The 19,418-nt window shown below is 43.1% G+C and overlaps 1 protein-coding gene across 11 annotated transcripts in view; it reads right to left on the reverse strand.

Annotated features, from left to right (window-relative positions):
- The window catches only part of LOC122113880 (transformation/transcription domain associated protein), a 103,362-nt gene that overhangs the window by 64,393 nt on the left and 19,551 nt on the right, over positions 1–19,418 (reverse strand). For 9 of the 11 annotated variants that reach the window (XM_042687023.1, XM_042687030.1, XM_042687027.1 and 6 more), the window contains exons 12-22: positions 18,848–18,986; positions 14,856–14,934; positions 11,962–12,196; positions 10,893–11,259; positions 10,708–10,805; positions 9,760–9,954; positions 8,899–9,090; positions 5,548–5,713; positions 4,688–4,944; positions 3,132–3,332; positions 1,780–1,931 (exon numbers count right to left, since the gene is read on the reverse strand). In XM_042687023.1, the coding sequence (XP_042542957.1) occupies positions 1,780–1,931; positions 3,132–3,332; positions 4,688–4,944; positions 5,548–5,713; positions 8,899–9,090; positions 9,760–9,954; positions 10,708–10,805; positions 10,893–11,259; positions 11,962–12,196; positions 14,856–14,934; positions 18,848–18,986 (2,081 nt within the window). The remainder of the gene's footprint in view (positions 1–1,779; positions 1,932–3,131; positions 3,333–4,687; positions 4,945–5,547; positions 5,714–8,898; positions 9,091–9,759; positions 9,955–10,707; positions 10,806–10,892; positions 11,260–11,961; positions 12,197–14,855; positions 14,935–18,847; positions 18,987–19,418) is intronic. The other 2 variants (XM_042687025.1, XM_042687022.1) reach the window with 1 other exon arrangement.

Below are 19,418 nucleotides of genomic sequence, written 5' to 3' on the forward strand. Positions count from 1 at the left end.
CAATTCTAGCTACTCAAAGGCTGAGATCTGATGATCAAAGTTCAAAGCCAGCCAACCCATGAGACTCTATGTCCAATTAACTAGTAAAAACCACAAGTGTAGCTGTGGCTCAAGAGGTTAGAATGCTAACCTTGAGCAAAAAGCTCAGGGGCGCCACCCAGACTGAGTTCAAGCCCCAGAACCAACGTGGGGAAAAAATGAACAACAAAAAAAGCCCTACACTTTAAAGAAGCCAAATCCTAAGAAGTAAATCAAGTGAAGATCAAATAGGCATGTAAAAAGTCACAACTAGAAAGGCATGCTGCTACATGCTGAAAAATCCCACCAAGAGAACAGAATCAATCAATTATGTGGATCTAGCTGTTAAAGCATTACTGCCAGTTTTTTCATGAGATTAACTAAAACCCATACAAATGAAGAATCGAGGCAGCACTAGCTGGGCACCAGTTCTGGAAGTTCCAGTCATTATGTCTCCTTCACTCCAGTTCTTCAAGTCTCTTACTATTTTTAATTTCTACCTTTTTATCTCTGCATGCATGCTTCACTTCTTATCTAAAGGATTTCTCTCATGCACATTCTCTCTCAATTTGAGCAATTTCTAGATTCCTAGTTCTCACTGGTATTTATGCGTCTTTTTATTACGTTTAACTATCTTCACTTGATCTTAGCCATAAGGCTGAGAAGCAATGCACTCAACATCTTAAGCGTTTTAACTCCAGGTCAGTCAATGTCTACTTGTTCTCTCTGTTGGGATTTTTTTTTTTTTTGGTCGGCCGTGGGGCTTGAACTCTGGGCCTGGGCGTTGTCCCTCAGCTCTTCAACTCAAGGCGAGCGCTCTACCACTTGAGCTACAGCGCCACTTCCGGTTTTCTGGTGTTTTATTGGAGATAGGAGTTTCACAGTCTCTCCTGCCCGGGCTGGCTTTGAACTGCGATCCTCAGATCTCAGCCTCCTGAGTAGCTAGGATTACAGGCGTGAGCCACCAGCGCCCGGCTTCTGTTGGGATTATTGGTTCTCACTCATATTGATGTATTTCCTTGTATACTTGCTTCTCTCTGACTGCTCCATCTTCAATGTCCTTTCCCCTCATCCCCACCTTTATGCAATGATAAGGATTGAACCCAGGGCCAGCCATGTGCAAGCTAGGCAAATGTGCTACCACTGAACTACATCTCCAGCCCTTCAGTGCCCTCTCAACAACTGATTAGATTCTATATACTTAGAAATCCTAAATTTTTAAAAAAGAAGACCAGGTCTCACTATACAGCCTAGATTAGCCTTGGACTTTCAATCCTCCTGCCTTAGCCTCCTGAGTGCTGGGATTATAGGCATATTCCACCATGCTCAACATGACACTAATTTTGATTCTGGGAGAAATGTAAAAATACATGGGAAAAATCTGATACCTGAAGTTTACAATACTGAAATATACAAATGTCACCTCAGAAAGTCATTATATAAAGATCATATATACAGCCTAAAGTGGTCAGAACGAAACACAAATATCATAACATTTGAAAAGTGAGCACAATGATGCCTCGTATTCCAGATGCTATGGGAAGCCCAAGGGGAGGGGAAGGGACACCACCCTTGATTCATTGAAGCTTATATTCTAAAGGAAGAGGCAAAAAGTGGAATAGAACTAAGATCAGTTCCTATTCTCCACACCCAGGTTCTCCCTCCCAATTGCTCTAAAGGCTAAAAGAAGACCTGATCAGCCCCTCATCCCTCATCTTTGCAGCAAGGTGTGCACAGTCAGATCATGACAAAGCCACATACTTGGGATGTGCAAGCAGCTGGTAGAGTGCATGCTTGTTGTCCTCAAGACTCATCATGGCCACCAGGAAGCACTTGATCACCTCCCAGGCCTGCCTGCGGTAGTAGGGCTCTGTGTTGGCACTTTTCAGGCAGTCTAGGGCAGTTTCAATGGCCTGGGACAAATAGGTACAGAAAATATGATGTGTACTAAAAATCACATGATGTTTGAAAAGCTTTCAGTAAACACTGGCAAAACACAAAAGAACCTGAATCTTGTTTTTCTATAGTGATCACAGTGGACCATTCACTAATGAAAAGTTCTAGAAAAGGTGGTGAAAGTATTATGAAATAAGGAGTTATACAGGTCAAATCAGAATCAGAATAGAGTTAATAATTTATTTACATAGACAATGAATGGTAAGTAACAAGAAACTAAATGAACTCAGCAGGGCCTTAAATGTGGTAGGTTTGTTGGATTCAACTACAATCTGTCATCTACACAAACCATGGCACTCTAACACGAATCATCAACTTTCTACACACCACAGCTTTGCCTATATGTAAGCTCAAAACTGAAAAATAGCTTTCTAGGCTTTTCCTGGATTCTCTCTTTAAAAGAGAAAGAGCTTGCCAGGCGCTGGTTGTTCACACAGTAATCCTAGCAACTCAGGAGGCTGAGATCTGCTAATAACAGTTCAAAGCCAGCCCCAAGCAAGAACGTCCATAAGACTCTTATCTCCAATTAACCACCAGAAAATCAAAAGTGGCACTGTGGCTCAAGTGGTAGACTGCTAGCTTTGAGCTGAAGAGATCAAGGACAGTGCCCAGACCCAGAGTTCAAGCCCCACGACCAGAAAGAGAGAGAGAGAAATAGAGAGAGCGCGAGAGCGCTTGACACCTTTGTTTCCCTTGAAAAAGCTTCACAGCTACATAAATGGATGCATATATCACAAATGCTTTTATCCCTATTCATTTCAATTAGATAAAAAAGGTACAATTACAGAAACACACACAACTTGAAGCCTTTAATAGCTAAGACATAATTACATATTAAGAGTTAGGAAGAAGAGAATAAGAGCTATGTTCAGAGAGATCCAGGTTCTGGGGTAACAGATGAGAGACAAGTATGGGTCCAACTTGAGTTCTCAAAAATACTTAAAATAAAGCCCACTGTGATCAAAACAGACCAAGAGTTCAGAAAAGATGCACTACTCAAGGACTTCCACCGGCCCCCTAGCCTTCGGCAAGGAGATCACCCCACAACTTCATTCCACTGAGTTAAACAGCACACCTTAAGTAAATAATTTCAACAGGCCTAATGTTCTTAAAATAAAATATATCCACTCAAAGCTCTCCAAAACTTTCATCTTTACCTTCTCCATGGGGAGCTGAAGAGAGGCTTTGCAATCAGAGAACTCTACTGTAATGCTGGGTCCTTGAACTTCTGTTACAACATAATGCAGCTTCTGGGATTCTTTTAACATCTTCCTGTTGCTGCCGCCAAACTTACCAAGCACCCGGTAGGCCACATGAGAGATGCTATCGGCAGGATTGCGTAAAGTACGCCATAAAGCCTAAAAACAACATGCTCTGGTGAAGTGCTTTCAAAGCAGCCATTTACTATAAGTCATAAAACACTATATAGCAACCATTCTTCTTCCCACTTTTATCTCCCAACAGTTTCCTTCTGTTTTCAGAAAAGCCAGTTATTAGTCTTATACGCCCTATTTCTTCACCAACTAAGTAAAAAGACATTATATATAAATATAAATGTCCTGTGGGACTGTGTAAAATAGGAACTGTGGCTATAATTAAAATTGAGGCTGGGAACCAGTGGCTCATGCCTATAAATCTAGCTACTGGGAAGGCTGAGATCTGAGGATCACAGCTCAAAGCTAGCTCAGGCAGGAAAGTCCATGAGACTCTTTTTATTTTGGTCAGTCATGGGGTTTGAACTGGGCCTGGGTGCTGTCCCTCAGCTCTTCAGCTCAAGTGAGTGCTCTACCACTTGCGCCACAGTGCCACTTCCAGTTTTCTGGTGGTTTATTGGAGATAAGAGTTTCACGGACTTTCCTGCCCGGGCTGGCTGTGAACCATGATCCTTAGATCTTAACCTCCTGAGTAGCTAGGATTAAAGGTGTGAGCCACTGGCACCCAGCTGTCCCTCAGCTCTTTAGCTCAAGGCAACTGCTCTACCACTTGAGCTACAGGGCCACTTCCAGTTTTCTGGTGGTTAATCAGAGATAGAGTCTCACTGACTTTTCTGCCCAGTCTGGCTTTGAACCATAGTCCTCAGATCTCAGCCTCCTGAGTAGCTAGGATTATAGGTATGAACCACCGGCAGACTCGGCTTATCCATTGGACTCTTACCTGCAATTAACCAACAGAAAACAGGAAGTGACATTATGGCTCAAAGCAATAGCTTGGGGGGTGGGAGGGAGAAGGCCAAGGACAGCATACAGGCCTTTGGTTCAGACCTTACAATTGACAAAAAACAAAAAACATTCTGTACACACTGCTCTTTCTCCCTAGGAATTACAGGTGAGCAAGGGTGGACACCCATGCCTTCCCTGCAGAAGTGCCTTTTTTCACTATGGATCGGAGAATCTATGTGGATAAAGGTTCTTGCTGGGAGCAGATAGTCATACACACCTGTAACATTTGCCTTTCCAAGTTAACACTTTTCAGAGAATCTAATACTGGTAAAACCTCTGTAAAATACAGGCAATGCAAAACAAGCATCCATTCAACACCTAAGGCATTACTGCACATCTTTTAATACATCTGAAAACTCACAAAGCAAGTGCTAAGTTCTACACCATGTTGAAGAGAGCCCACCTCTGAGTATAAAGGCCAAGAATGGCAGACTCCTTATATACAAGTGGAGAAGCGAGGCTCTGGTGCCCCTCGCAGGGCAAGGTCCACTTACCTGCATAAGCTCAGCACGCACGGGCTGAATATGGTCATACAGGAAATCAGGCTGCAGGTTGTCCACACACAATTCCAGAGTCCTCAGGCCTTGGCTGACCAGTGTCTGAGACCCATTGAGTGCAGATACCAAAGGATCCATCAACATGGGCAGGTAAGGCAAGAGAGAGCTCAGTCGTACAGGCACGGTGAGACACAGTTCTACAAAGAGGTCCTTCATGTGCTGCTTATGCAGGCCACTCTGCAACATGTTCAGTCCTAAAAAGAGGATTTGAGACCATCAGAAGGTGTCACTTTCCTGACACATACCAAAATTAGCCGCACAAAATTATGGTCCACCTTTCATGAGATTCTTTAATACACTTCTCCAGTTAAACTGGCTGATAGCTTTTGGAGGGGCAACAGCAGGCTGCATAAAACTACCATAAATTACATTATACTCTCAGAGAAACATAAATTTTTGCTAAAACATCATGTTACACTTTTTTTTGTATTGAACTCAAGGCCTAAGTATTTTAGTTTTCTCTCTCTAGACTGGCATCCTACCACTTGAGCCACAGCTCCACTTCCCACTTTTAGCTGGTTAATTCATGCTAAGAGTCTCTCAGATTTGATTACTACTGGCTTCAAACTAGGATTCTCAAATTGGGATTCTTAAACTGAAAGCCTCCGGAGTAGCTAGGATTACAGGTGTGAGTCACCAGTGCCTGGTTATATTACACTATTTGCATCAAACACACATCCACCTCCTCCCATAACCAGGACCTTTGCTAGCTCCAAGGACAACCCAACCAACTACGAGCAAGTACATTCACAAAGTAACACCAAAAGGCAAAGGTAAAGCCAAGCCACCGCTTTAACCTTGGAGGAGGTTCGGGAGAAGAGGCAGAAATTCCTGATACAGGAGATCATGGCTTCCTCCACCAATAGAACGGAAGAGTGCACGGAGTAGCAGAAAGTAGTTGTAGGGCTCCTTGGCTGTCTGTGCAAGCTCCATGGAACTGTTCACAATCTTGTGCAGGTGAGGCTATGGTGTAAAAAAGAAAAGGCCACTTTGTGAGCAGAGTGTACAGTTGAGCTAACACATTAGTGCAATAGCCATGTGAGTGAGGCAATTCTGGAGTTGATGCAAAAGAAAAAAACCAAGACCTTCCCAACCATGATTTAATTTTTCCTTAATGTACACATTGGTCCACCAGGGTGACTGTAAAGGAAGCATTTATTCAGTTCTGTGGTACTATGTGACACACAGAGGGCAGGGAACTGCAGTAGGAACCAAAGAGCTGGCTGCTATGTGGTTCTGGAGAACATGGTTACCCTTCACAGGACCACAAAGTTTCAGCGGGGCCAAAACCGCCTGACATGTTAAATGCAGTAAGTAACCTAAAGGCAAGGCCAGCCCCAGCAAAGTTAGCTGGAGATCCTATCTGAACAACAAAGCAAAAAGGCCTGGGAGGATAGTAGAAAGCTTGTCTAGGAAGCACAGGCCCAGTTCAATCACTAACACTGAAAAACAAAAAATAAAAGCAAAACCCTTATCAGATTATAAGTACCTTTATTCAATATATATTTTTTTTTTTTGGGTCCAGTCATGGGGCCTGAACTCTGGGCCTGGGCGCTGTCCCTCAGCTCTTCAGCTCAAGGTTAGCACTCTACCACTTGAGCCACAGCGCCACTTCTGGCTTTTTTCTTTTTGCTTATGTGGTGCTGAGGAATCGAACCCAGGGCCTCTGGCATGCAAGGCATGCGCTCTACCACTGAGCCACCTTCCCAGCCCCCCTTTATTCATTATTTTATGGCAAATTATTTTGTATTCCCAATCTTGGTTCAGACGTGCTGGGAATGGTCTCAGGACACTTGTGTGTACGGAGGAAAAAGGACACCCAATGGAAAAGAAATCAGCGAGGCAGTTTACTTCTGCCTCAGGCATACTACTGACAGGAAGCCAAGCAAGCAAGCAGTAGGTGCTCAACACATAGGTTTTATCCCTAATGCATTAGTGCCCTTTGTTCTAATTGGCTAAAACTTAGGTTCTGAACAACAATCTTGCATAACTATTCTGAAAAGGGTTGTTTACCCCAGCACTCAACCAAAACCTGTATGACATTTGGTTAAAGCTTATCAGAAAAACAATTCTTACTCAGTTGGCACTCTACCACTTGAACCATACCTCTAACCCCTAGAAAAAAAATTCTTGTAACAGGTTGTGGTTTCAAGTAGCTTCTTATAAAATGGTGGCTACCCTTAAAAATGGCAGTGCTTAGCTGTGTCAAGCAACCACTTTTACAAAAATTCTGGTTCCTACACATCACAGGTGTTCTTTTGAGTATATATTTGAAATAAACTATAATGTCACTGATATAGTTGAAGTGTTATATATGCATGGTACATTTATTGTATAAACTACACGTTATTTTCTTGACGAAAGTTTTAGGGAATTTGTTCTTTGACTACTTTTTTCAGACAATACTCCAACATTCCAATGTCAAGTTTGTCCTGTTAGGTTTGATTCCGGTTGTTGTTATAGAGATACATGTAATGTTGGCAACAATGGAAATATTTGAAGATAATGAAGACACAGATTACAATCAAGTTTTATATTCTAAAGAAAGTTGAGTACTTTTCTTTCATATTAACACGAAGGTGGCATTAAGATAGTTTACAGTTATTACTGTATAACTGGAAAAAGGTGAGGAAGCCATCACATAAAAGCACAGCTTGTAGGTGCCGATGGCTATAATCCTAGCTACTGAGGAGGCTGAGATAGGAGGACCTCAGTTCAAAGCCAGCCTGGGCAGGAAAGTAGATGAGATTCTTTATCTCCAATTAACCACCAGAAAACCTGAAGTGGCGCTGTGACTCAAGTGGCCAGAGTTCAAGCCCCAGGATCAACCAAACAAAAATAAAAAAAACAGCTTACAGGCATCTGGACAGACTAATGGCCTAGCACTCTAGCACCTTGAACACAGTGCCACTTCCAGTTTTTTGGTGGTTAATTGGAGATAAGAATCTTGCTGGGCCGGGAGCTGGTGGCTCACGCCTATAATCCTAGCTACTCTGGAGGCTGAGATCTGAGGATCCCGGTTCAAAGCCAGCCCAGGCAAGAAAGTCCGTGAAACTCTTATCTCCAATAAACCACTCCAGAAGTGGTACTGTGGCTCAAGCGGTAAAGTGCTCACCTTGAGCTGAAGAGCACAGGGACATCACCCAAGCCGAGTTCAAGCCCCACGACCGACCAAAAAGAAAAAAAAAAAAAAAAAGAATCTTGCCAGGCGCTGGTGACTCACACCTGTAATCCTAGCTACTCAGGAGGCTGAGATCTGAGGATCATGATTCAAAGCCAGCCCAAGAAGGAAAGTCGATGAGATTCTTTATCTCCAATAAACCATCAGAAAACCAGAAGTGGTACTGTGGCTCAAGTGGCAGAGCACTTGCCTTGAGCTAAAGAGCTGAGGGACATTGCCCAGGCCCAGAGTTCAAGCCTCACAACTGACCAAAGAAAAAAAAAAAAAGAATCTCAAGAACTTTTCTGCCCTAACTGGCTTTGAACTGTGGTCCTCAGATCTCAGCTCCTGAATAGCTAGGATTACATGTGTGAAACAGCAGTGACCTGCTCCTGTTGCATATCCTTTTGCCTCATTTCATTTTTTAAAATTAAAAATAGCCAGGTGCTGGTAGCTCATGTTTGTAATCCCAGCTACTCAAGAAGCTGAGATATGAAGAAGATGGTTCAAAGCCAGCTCAGGCAGGGAGTACATGAGACTCATCTCCAATTAATCACAAAAACAAAGCCAGAAGTGGAGGTATGGCTTAAGTGATACCCTGGAGCTAAAAAGATCAGGGTCAGTGCCAAGGCCCTGATTTCAAGCCCAGGCCTTCAAGCCCAGGCCTCACACCAAGAAAATAACAATAAACACAAAAACAATGTGCTCCTATTTTACCCATGTGACCCAGAAACACTGCATTTAGAAGAGTAGTTGTGGCAATAGTAACACTGGTTTACCATTAAAAGTTACAAGTGAAATGAGCTCTACTTAGAAACCACATGAGGCATTTTTCACACTTGGCCCTTATTTGTAGTAAATCAAATTCAAAAAACACTTTACACATACCCAATAGTCACTGCAGTTTCAACAGTTAAAAACAAAAAGTAAAAATCAGACAACAAAAAGCCCCTGTACACAAGTTGTACAAAATCTCAATGAGCTTTACCTTCAGCATTTGCTCATTCTCAGCTGCAAAGAGAGAGACTGAGCCAAAGACCAATTTAAAGAGCTTGAGGTACAGGTTGGAGAGCTCCACATTGGAGCCCATCTCTGGCAGGCGATCCAAGAGATACTCCACCAGGATAGTAGCAAACAGGGCCGAGGTAGTAGGATTTGCCAAGAAAGAATTGGCAACAATCTGTTAAAATAAGAAATGCACAAAATAATTCCTTCCCCAAAGCAGCTTTAAGACAAAGTAACAAGTCATCTAAAAACACAAAAGTAAACTCCTGAAGAAAATTAATTATCCACCAATGGAGAAAAATGAAATGCCCTGTTGAACCTAAGGTGGGCAGGTCACTATGAATTTAAATGACAATAATCTGCATGTGACAATGTCTGTGTCAAGTACCAGGGCCCTACATTTAACACACACTTCATTTCCACTAATAAAGGAATTGGTCAAAACATTTGGAACTTCTAAAAACTTTTCAATGTTATGTTCTTTAATTTTTTGATTTAGCCCTACAAGTGCACTTCTTTAAGTACTTACTCTATGTGAGACTAGAACTCAAGACCTCATGCTCTCACTTGACTTTTTGCTCTCTGCTGGTACTCTACCACTGGGGCCATGCCTCTACTACCAGATTTTACTGCTAACTTAGAGGGATGAGCCTAAGTATCTGTCTGTGCAGGCTGGCTCTGAACTGTGATCTTCAGATCTCAGCCTCCTGAGTAGCTAGATTATAGGCCTGAGACACTGGCACCTAACAGCAGGTACATTATTTTTTAAATATTCTAAAGAAACACGAATTTTAAAATGAATGTAGAAACAATGTGAAAAAGAAAAAATAAAGGAGTTTTATACCTGAAGAGCGTAATTTTTTGAGATTCTTTCCACCATATAAGGAACTGTAGTTTGAAAGATTTCTTTAAATGTTAAGGGATTCATCATGGTAAAGACACCAGCAAAGTGCTCCAATACTTCCTTCTCCTCCTTCATTCTAACAGTCTGGCAGTTTGCTACTCGAATGTACGTTTGTCCATTTCCTGCTATCTGGACCTAAAATAGGAGAAATCACCCCCAGGTATTAAAAACTGAGCTTGTCTATATGGATTATATTGCAAAACCCCTACTTAAAACTGCCCTGGAGGATATGGAGAGGGTAAAAGAGTAGATATGGTCAAATACTTTATATGTACATAGGATAATACAACGATTTGAGATTGAGTTGAGATTGTTTTGCAATGGACAGATGAGGAAGAACGATAATGGAAAGACTAATGGGGTATACTGCAGCATATATGGAATTGTCACAATGAACCCCCTGCTTATAAATGTTATGGAAAAAATCTTAACCAAAAAAAAAAAAAAGAAATAATACATAAATTTTTTAAATGCCACTCCCCTTTGATGAGTACTCTTAAGCTTAATTTGGGGCTTTAAAACAATATAGATGTTCAGATCATGGAAAAAAGTAAACAAATCTGTTTCCAGTATATTCCATCTGTACCAGTCCTCCCCCCCCCCCCCACCCACCCACCCACACCCACACACCCACACACACACTGGCCTTCAGGGACTCTTTTTTGGTCCATTGTGGGGACTGAACGCAGGCCTAGACGCTGTCCTTGAGGTTTTCTGCTCAAGGCAAGCACTCTACCTCTTTGAGCCACTTCCAATGGAGTCTTATAGATATGAATTACCATAAAAATGCACAACTAAAGCAAACCTCAGACCATCCAGACAGTAACCAAGCTCTCAATTCTAAGGGGCATCTTCCACACTCAGCTTGACTTGCAGACATTTCCTCACCTGGTAAATATCTAAGGCCTGCATGGCATACTTTACAAGTTTTATGTAGATCTGAGTTTCTTTAGGTTGTAACTGCTTGTTGGGAATGAACTGAGCTTCTGGAAAAGACATAGAACATTAAGTTACATCCAATTAAATGCACTCAGATGAAATTGCCATTTGTCTACACAATTTCCCAGCATTACCACCAGGCGCTTTACACGACGTGATGCCCCACGTGATCGTCTTGACGCCGCAGACCAAGGTTTTCACCAAGCTTCGGCAGTCTGTGACCTGGAATGTCTGCTTGTCCTCCTTATCTTTTTCTCCTTGCTTCTCAAAGGGAGGCACAGGGGCTGGAGTCACAGGCGTAGCAGGAGTTGTGGGTGGTGGGGGAGGAGGGGCAGGAGTGGGAACAGGGGCTGGGGAGGGTGCAGGGCCGGGGGCAGCAGGAGCAGCGGGCACCCCAGGCAGAGCTGCCTCCACGGCTCCAAGTTCAGACTGAGGTTTGCACTTCTTAAAAATGGCAGAGAGTTGATACCGAGCAATGGTATGGAACTTGAGAACAAAAACCTAATGGAAAAATTAATTGGGGAAGACAAATCATAAACAGGCCAATCAATCCTTCCAGATGACATTAAAACAGGATGTCAGTAACAGCACTGGCTCAAGTCCTGCTTATTCCGAGGTGGGGGGGCAGAGGACCCCTAAAGACCAGCAGTGCCAGAGCAGCTCCTATGTGCTAGTTATCCGTGAAAGGAACCACATGTCAGGTCCATTACCTGGCCGTTAGCGCCATCTTATGCTCAGAAAAGCAAACAACTAGTCTCACAACTAGAGCCAGCACTGCTGGACTCATCCCATTAGGTTCCCACCAACAGCCACTGGCCATGGAAAACATCTTTTATCCTTCATCAAGGCACCCACTGGGCTCTTCCAAGATGCCTGTGGTTGAGTCAGCACTTGTCTGCTGCTCCCCAGAAAATACTTTCAATTATTGCCAGAAGGATGCAAAGAGCACTCACTCACCATTTTAGCTCCTAAAGCAATCCTATGAGGCACATGCCATGATTTACCTTGGTTAAAAGATAACAAACTGGCACAGGGAAGAACAACTCACCAAACACCCTGGCTAGGGAGAGTGGACCCCAGGCGGGTCCAGGGAACCAAGAGAGATATGGGATCCTCATCAACTTGCCAGTCAGGCACTAGCCTATACTTAGCAATGTGCAGACAAAGAGCACAGGCAGGATGTAGCCCAGGAACGGCCTGTACCTCCAGCATCCGCATGAGGACATCTCTCCCATTGCCGCTTTCCTGCTCGCTCTTGGAGCGGATGCAGTCCACCAGGTTCAACAGGAGTTTGCAGGACATGGTCTGGATGCTGCTGGGCAGGGACTCATCATCAATGTTCTTGGCAAAGAGTTGGACAGCGAGAGAGAGGTCACTGAGGGGCAGGTGCTGGCGAACATGGTGTACTAGGTCGGCCAGTGTGCTGTAGGCAAGAGGCCTGTGGACAGAGACCCTGTTAGTGCTGATTCTCTGTAGGCCCCATGAATTTCATTATCTGCACTAGAACACACACTGGGATTACACAGCTAAGTTTGCTATAGCCCTAGTCATGCCTCCCTCCCTCCCAGGAGCAGGACTAAACTAAAAGGCCCAACAAGTCTTTTTTTTGGCAGTACTAAGTTTTGAACTCAGGCCTTCACATTGGCTAAGAGGCAGTGTACCACTATGCCTCCTGTGTAACTGGGATTACAGGTATGAAACACTGTGCTCAAGTCTTGTCATGATGCTATTATAATCTTTCCTTGCCTAGTGAAAGGTTAACTTTCACTCTTGCCATTAAAATTCCTAACAGATACTACTTGTGGCTAACCTGAGCAGGAATACTTTGCAGCGGCATCTTATGGTTTTGATGCTCAAAGGTAAGTAGTGTATGTGGGTCAGCAACTTATAATCATCTCAGAAATATAATAATAATGTTCAGGCTATAGTTCTAGGCTCAGGACAGCAGAGATATCACAGTAACTTTAGAACACAGTCTGCGCTCATAGAGCTTAATTCATGGAGAACACATGAGGAGGGAAATACATTAGAAAAGCTGACAGGTGCTGACGAAGAAGTGAGAAGGACCAGGAGGGTAACTTTTTCAGGACAAGTCCCTTTGACGAGACATTGAAGCTGAACCTTACGGACAAAAAGTGGACACAAGACAAAAAGCCAGAGAGTCAACAATGAAGACAAAGGGCCTAGGGAAAAACTGTCCAGAGTAGCACTAGGAGACTAAGAGTAGCACTAGTAGGCTAAGGAGGGTAAGTGAACACAGCAAGTGGAGGGGAACGGGATGGGGAGGGAGAACAACCTAACAATTTAGGACAAGGGGCTGGGAAGGTGGCTCAGTGGTAGAGTGCTTGTCTTGCATGCATGAGGCCCTGGTTCGATTCCTCAGCACCACATAAGCAAAAAGAAAAAAGCCAGAAGTGGCGCTGTGGCTCAAGTGGTAGAGTGCTAGCCTTGAGCTGAAGACAGCACCCAGGCCCAGAGTTCAGGCCCCACAACTGGACCCAAAAAAATAAAAAACAAAACAATTTAGGACAAGTGTGAAGAAGCAAATCACAAAGAGACTTGCATGCTACTGCCAAGAGTTTGGGTTTTATCTAAGGAAAACAGAAAGCCATAAAACAATCTCAGATACAGTTTCAAGTAAGTTCAACTCCTCCTGTTAATATAACAATAGTTTATATAATAATGTACAGGATTTAAAATGTCCTGCACATTTTTCTAAAGATTCATCATACCTCCCACCTCCCTTACTGGAAGAAAAAAAATTCCTTATTGCCAGTTACCAGTGACTCACATCTGTATTCCTAGCTACCCAGGAGGCTGAGATCACAGTTCGAAGTGAGCCCAGGCAGAAAAGTCCATAAGACTCTTATCTCCAATTAACCACAAAGAGCTGGAAATGGAGCTGTGGCTCAAGTGGTAGAACACTGGCCTTGAGCATAAGAGCTCAGGGACGGACCCTAACCCCAAAATTCCAGCCCCAGAACCAGGACACACACACACACACACACACAAACTTCCTTATTATACAGATGAATATTCTTCTTCTATGACCATATTACATTTTTTTTCCTTTTTTTTTTTTTCTTAAGACAATCCTGGGGCTTGAACTCTGGGCCCAGGTACTGTCCCTGAGCTTCTTTTGCTCAAGGCTAGTGCTCTACCACTTGAGCCACAGTGCCATTTCCAGCTTTTTCAGAGTGGTTTATTGGATATAAGAGTCTCACGGGCTTTTCCTGCCCAGGCTAACTTTGAACCGCAATCCTCAAATCTCAGCCTCCTGAGTAGCTAATACTATAGGCATAAGCCACCAGCGCCCAGCTACATTTTCTTTTTTAAAGTAACAATGTTAAAGTAACAAAGAGAAAGGGAAGGGCTGGAAGGAAATACACCAAAATATTAGTCATGTTACTTGAACTTTCTGCACAGGGCTAAAGGCTTTCTTCTCTCTCCTTGGAAGGTACTACTCTGATTTCATTTAGTGAAGACACAAAAAGCAATATGAAGCCTTTCCAAAAACTGCCTTTTTTAATTACATGTTTAAGTGCCAGTGGCTCATGTCTGTATTCAGAGAAGAGGATCTCAATTCAAAGGCAGACAGACAAATCTGAGAGGCTCTTATCTCCAAATAGCCAGCAAAAAGGCAGAGGTAGACATGTGGCTCAAGTAGAGAGTGCCAACCTTGAGCAAAAAAGCTAAAGGAGAACACCCAAGTCCTGAGGTCAGGCCCCAGTACTGCTTCCCCACAAAAAAAAAAAAAAAAATCCAATTTATAAGACGAAGCCCAACTGCATCTATTAAAATACTCATAACAGGGCTGGGAAGGTGGCTCAGTGGTAGAGCGCTTGCCTTGCATGCCTGAGGCCCTGTGTTCGATTCCTCAGTACCACATAACCCAAAAAGAAAAAAGTCGGAAGTGGTGTTGTGGCTCAAGTGGTAGAACGCTAGCCTTGAGCTGAAGAGCTGAGGGACAGCGCCCAGGCCCAGAGTTTAGGCCCCACGACCGGACCCCCCCCCCAAAAAAAAAAAACTCATAACATTAAGTCCCATTCATTACTACCCCTGGCATTTAACCAGATATAATTCATCTCATTTCATACCGTAGAGTCTCTCGAGCAGTATATCCTGAGCCAATTAGTATGGATTCATCGAACAGTTTGTCCATGCAAGGAATAAACTCTAGAAAACAAAACATATTGCATATATCACCTACGAGAGCAATTATACACAAAACTACTTCATAGTGCTTTCAAAGCTGCCAGTGTGAAGCCTGTTAAGCAAAGAAAATGGACACACAGGAGAGCAGAAAGGGACACGTGCTGTCTCAGACTAAGGCATGACTCTGCTGGGCCACCGAAACCATTTACCTGCGAAGATGTCATGGGTCATGTTCAGCGTCAGAGAATAAACTAAAAATAAGAAAAATAAGCCAGACACTCATGGTTCACACCTGTAATCCTAGCTACTTAGGAAGCTGACATCCAAAGGATCATGGTTCAAATCCATCCTGGGTAGAAAAGTCTGTGAGACTCCATCAGCAAAAAGCAGGGCTGCATACAGAGGTCAACTGGTAGAGTTCCAGCCACAAACAAACAAGTTGAGCAAATATGAGGCCCAGAGTTCAAACACTGGTACCAGCAAAAAACAAAACAAAACAAAAAAAAAAAACCAGCTAAGTGAAGTAAATATCCAATGGATGTTTAGGTTCTGTGGAACAAGCCTGACAATATGGCCAGCCCAGTTTCAGTAAGTCACTTGCACCAGCAAAGAGCCATTAAAAATTATATCCTTGAGACACAATATGCATTATTGGTTAATTTCCAAAGCAAGGCAACACCAGAAATGCCAAATGCTACTGGAAAGCAGCAACAAGCAATCTCCTGACATCAGAAGGGGGTAAAGGTGGTTGAGATTCGGGAGACCTGAAGAATGATGAAAGGGTCAGATACCCAATACTGGAAGGCTGACAAAGAGATTAAAACTGCAAATAATGAAACTGAACTGCATAGCCACTGGCTCCCATAGCTTCTACATGATTCCAAAGTAGAAATCTCTAGAAAAACAGTGAAATTCTGCTAAGAACACTCAGGATTTCTCATACTCATTGAGTTCCTCAGAATTAGTACAAATGGTTTGCCATTTGGTATTGTTTCAGATACCAAAGAAAGAAGGCTCAGAGCTGGGCACTGGTGGCTCACACCTGTAATCCTAGCTACTCAGGAGGCTGAGATCTAAGGATCACGGTTCAAAGCCAGCCCGGGCAGCAAAGTCCATGAGACTCTTATCTCCAATAAACCACTCAGAAAACTGGAAGTGGTGCTGTGGCTTAAGTGGTACAGCACTAGCCTTGAGCTGAAGAGCTGAAGAGCTGAGGGACAGTGTTCAGGCCCAGAGTTCAAGCCCCATGACCGACAAAAACAACAACAACTACTACTATTACTACTACTCAGGGACAGTGAGCGTAGGCCCTGAGTTCAAGCCCCACATTAAAAAAAAAAAGGGGAAGACTAAAAGAAAATGACAAAACTCATGTGTGATGGTAGCTAATGGCATGAGTCTTTTTACTATTATTTCTTCCAATTATCCTTTCTGAGATGCAATGCTTTTACCTACTCAAATCCAGGGACTACTTACTACAAAGGTCAAAACCAAGTTTGCTTTAAAAAAAAACACACACACACATTAAAAAAAAAAAAACTCAATGATTAGAGACCACTCCAAAAGAGTAGTCTAAAAGCTGAACTCAATAGGGGTCTAAGAAGATCAGAGCCTGACAAGAGCAGCCTGGATCAACCCAGGTGAGCAAGTGCTGATAATGACTTAACATCACACTTTATGGCCAAAAGAGCCCAACTGTGCAGTTCTAATCAGGGTTCTACTTGGGAACCCTGACAACCACACAGCCACACATGGACACCTCATACTACCCAGCTGCTCAGACTAAATCGCAAACCTCACTACACTACACTTGTGACAGGGACACTGGGAAGGCAATGCGACAGTGGCAACAGAGACACAGGCCACACCTCAGTACAGTAAGCTGCCATATTCACTCATTACACTTGCTTTTGACCAAGTGCAGCTACATTATAAATTAAAATTTTTTTTTTCCAAATTGCACTATTAGCCAGGCACTGGTGACTCACGCCTGTAATCCTAGTTGCTTAGGAGGATGAGATATGAGGATTGCAGTTTAAAGCCAGCCCGGGCAAGAATGAGACTCTCTTACCTCCACTAAACTACCAAAAAAGCCAGAAGTGGCTCAAGAGGCAGAATGCCTGCCTTGAGCAAAGAGTTCAAGGCCACTGGCCAGGCCCTGAGTTCAAGTTCAAGGACTAACACACAAACAAAAAAATACTGCAATGACAAATATTTCAAATTACTGAATGTTCATCACTTGATCTGAGAAGCTCCATCAGTCCCATGTTATCACCAATTGGGTCATATTGCTGTGGGATCTGCTGAGTGTTATACTGCCCTTAATTCTGCCATACTACACTTCCCAAAAAGCAAATGATGCCTTGAAGCAAGGTAAAAATGTGGTACTCCTTTACCAAGCCAATAAGGGCTGTAATGTGCTCTGATTTAAATGATAAAGCAACTGTCATATATTTGTTGAGGGGCAACATGTCTTTAGCAGAAGTTGGGTGGTGCTATGGGAAGAATAAATCAAGTACCTGTAGCATAGCTCTGAACACACTGCATCAGAGCATCTTTGGATTTTCTCTGAGGCAGTCTCCTTAGAACCAGAGATCCACACATACCAAGGGTCAACTATAAACAGGATTTGGTATGTTTCTCAAAGCTCTTTTTTTTTTGGTTGTGGGGCCTGAACTCTGGGGCTGGGCACTGTCCCTCAGCTCTTCAGCTCAAGGCTGGTGCTCTACCACTTGAGCCACAGCACCATTTCTGGCTTTTTCTGCTTATGTGGTGCTGAGGAATGAAACCCAGGGCCTCATGCATGCAAAGCAAGCACACCACCACGGAGCCACTTTCCCAGCCCCTTAAAGCTCTTCTTTTCTGTATTGTTCAGAGATGAAAATGGAGGAAAGGCCATACATTGCAAAGGAAGCATCCCAGCCAAGTGGCAATGGCAGCTAGGCAGCTCTGGAGGCAAGCAGAGGCCCAGGCAGTGTATGATCTCCAAATGTGGCTAAATAACTAATAATTTGCTTTTGAATCCATATGGGAAAGTAGACTTCAACCTTTACTTTCATGTTTAAAAAAAGCCCACACTGGGGCTGGGAAGGTGGCTCAGTGGTAGAGCGCTTGCCTTGCATGCCAGAGACCCTGGGTTCAATTCCTCAGCACCACATAAGAAAAAAAAAAAAAACCGGAAGTGGCGCTGTGGCTCTAGTGGTAGAGTGCTAGCCTTGAGCTGAAGAGCTTAGAGACAGCGCCCAGGCCCAAAGTTCAGGCCCTACAACTGGACCAAAAAAAAAAAAAAAAAAAAAAAGTCCACACTCAGTTTTACACACTCTCTGGTTTACAAGCTCATGACAAATAAAACAACTGTTCTGAATGACTTACCACCTCTAAATAATTAGGATTTAACTTTAATCTAAAATTTGGACATATCACATAAGCAAAGTATTAATAACTATCCACCAATATTCACAGAAAAAGTATAAGATCAGTAAAAATCAATCTGGTGAATTATCAGATTAGAAAAAAATCAGCCTTATGCATAGAAATAATCATTTTCACAGCAATGAACAGTGGAAACGTACTTTGTTCTTCTTTTAAAGACTGCTAGCTATAATTGAGCAATAGCTACTTGCAATTCCAAAAAATTTAGAAAGGCAGCAAAGTATCAGTCAAGATATTCATAACTTAGGCTAAGGAAATAAACAGCACATTGAGGATTTCGTAAAGATAAAAGGAGACCCCTTATGCCGTGAAAAGACTGGGAGTATAGGCAGGCAATCAGAGATGACGCAAGAAGAAAAAAGAACATACATTCACAAAAGCAATTAAATAAAAAGTCCATGTGGAGATGCAGCAGCATAACCGTGGACTGCCACGGAGCCCCACCCCCACCTCCAAGAAGCCAACAGGCTCAGACAAGCATTCGAAGGAAAGATAGCCATACGGTTTCTTAGTTCAGTGGTAAGGATGTGTTTTGCAGCAATCAGAAGTTCCTTTCTGAGATGTGCAGTCTCTGCTGGACAATTTGAAAGCAACTGTAACATTCCTTTTACCATCTGCTGCGAGTACTTGGTTACCAGCTCCTGTAAGAGGAAAACAACAATAACATTGCCAGGATGGTGAAGAAAATTCCAAACTGCCAGGTGCTGGCGACTGATAGGTGTGCTGTTTAAACCTCCCATTTTATGGGATTTTACTAAGGTAGATGACATAGTAAGACAACACCCTACACTAAAGGAATTCTACCTTTGCCAAGCACTGGTGGCTCAAGCCTATAATCCTAGCTACTCACAAGGCTAAGATCTGAGAATCACAGCTGGAAGTGAGCCCTAACAGAAAAGTTCCAATGAGACTCTTTTCTCCAATTAACCACTCAAAAACCACAAGTGGAGCTGGTACTCAAAGTGGTAGAACACTAGCATTGAGTAAAAGAGCTCAGGGAGAGCTCCCAGGCCCTGAGTTCAAGCCTAACAACCAACATTATTTAAAAAAAAAAAAAAAAGAATTCCACCCTT

This window comes from Dipodomys spectabilis, unplaced genomic scaffold (assembly GCF_019054845.1).
Source record: "Dipodomys spectabilis isolate Male_0828 unplaced genomic scaffold, ASM1905484v1 ptg000098l, whole genome shotgun sequence".
NCBI classification, from domain to species: domain Eukaryota; kingdom Metazoa; phylum Chordata; class Mammalia; order Rodentia; family Heteromyidae; genus Dipodomys; species Dipodomys spectabilis.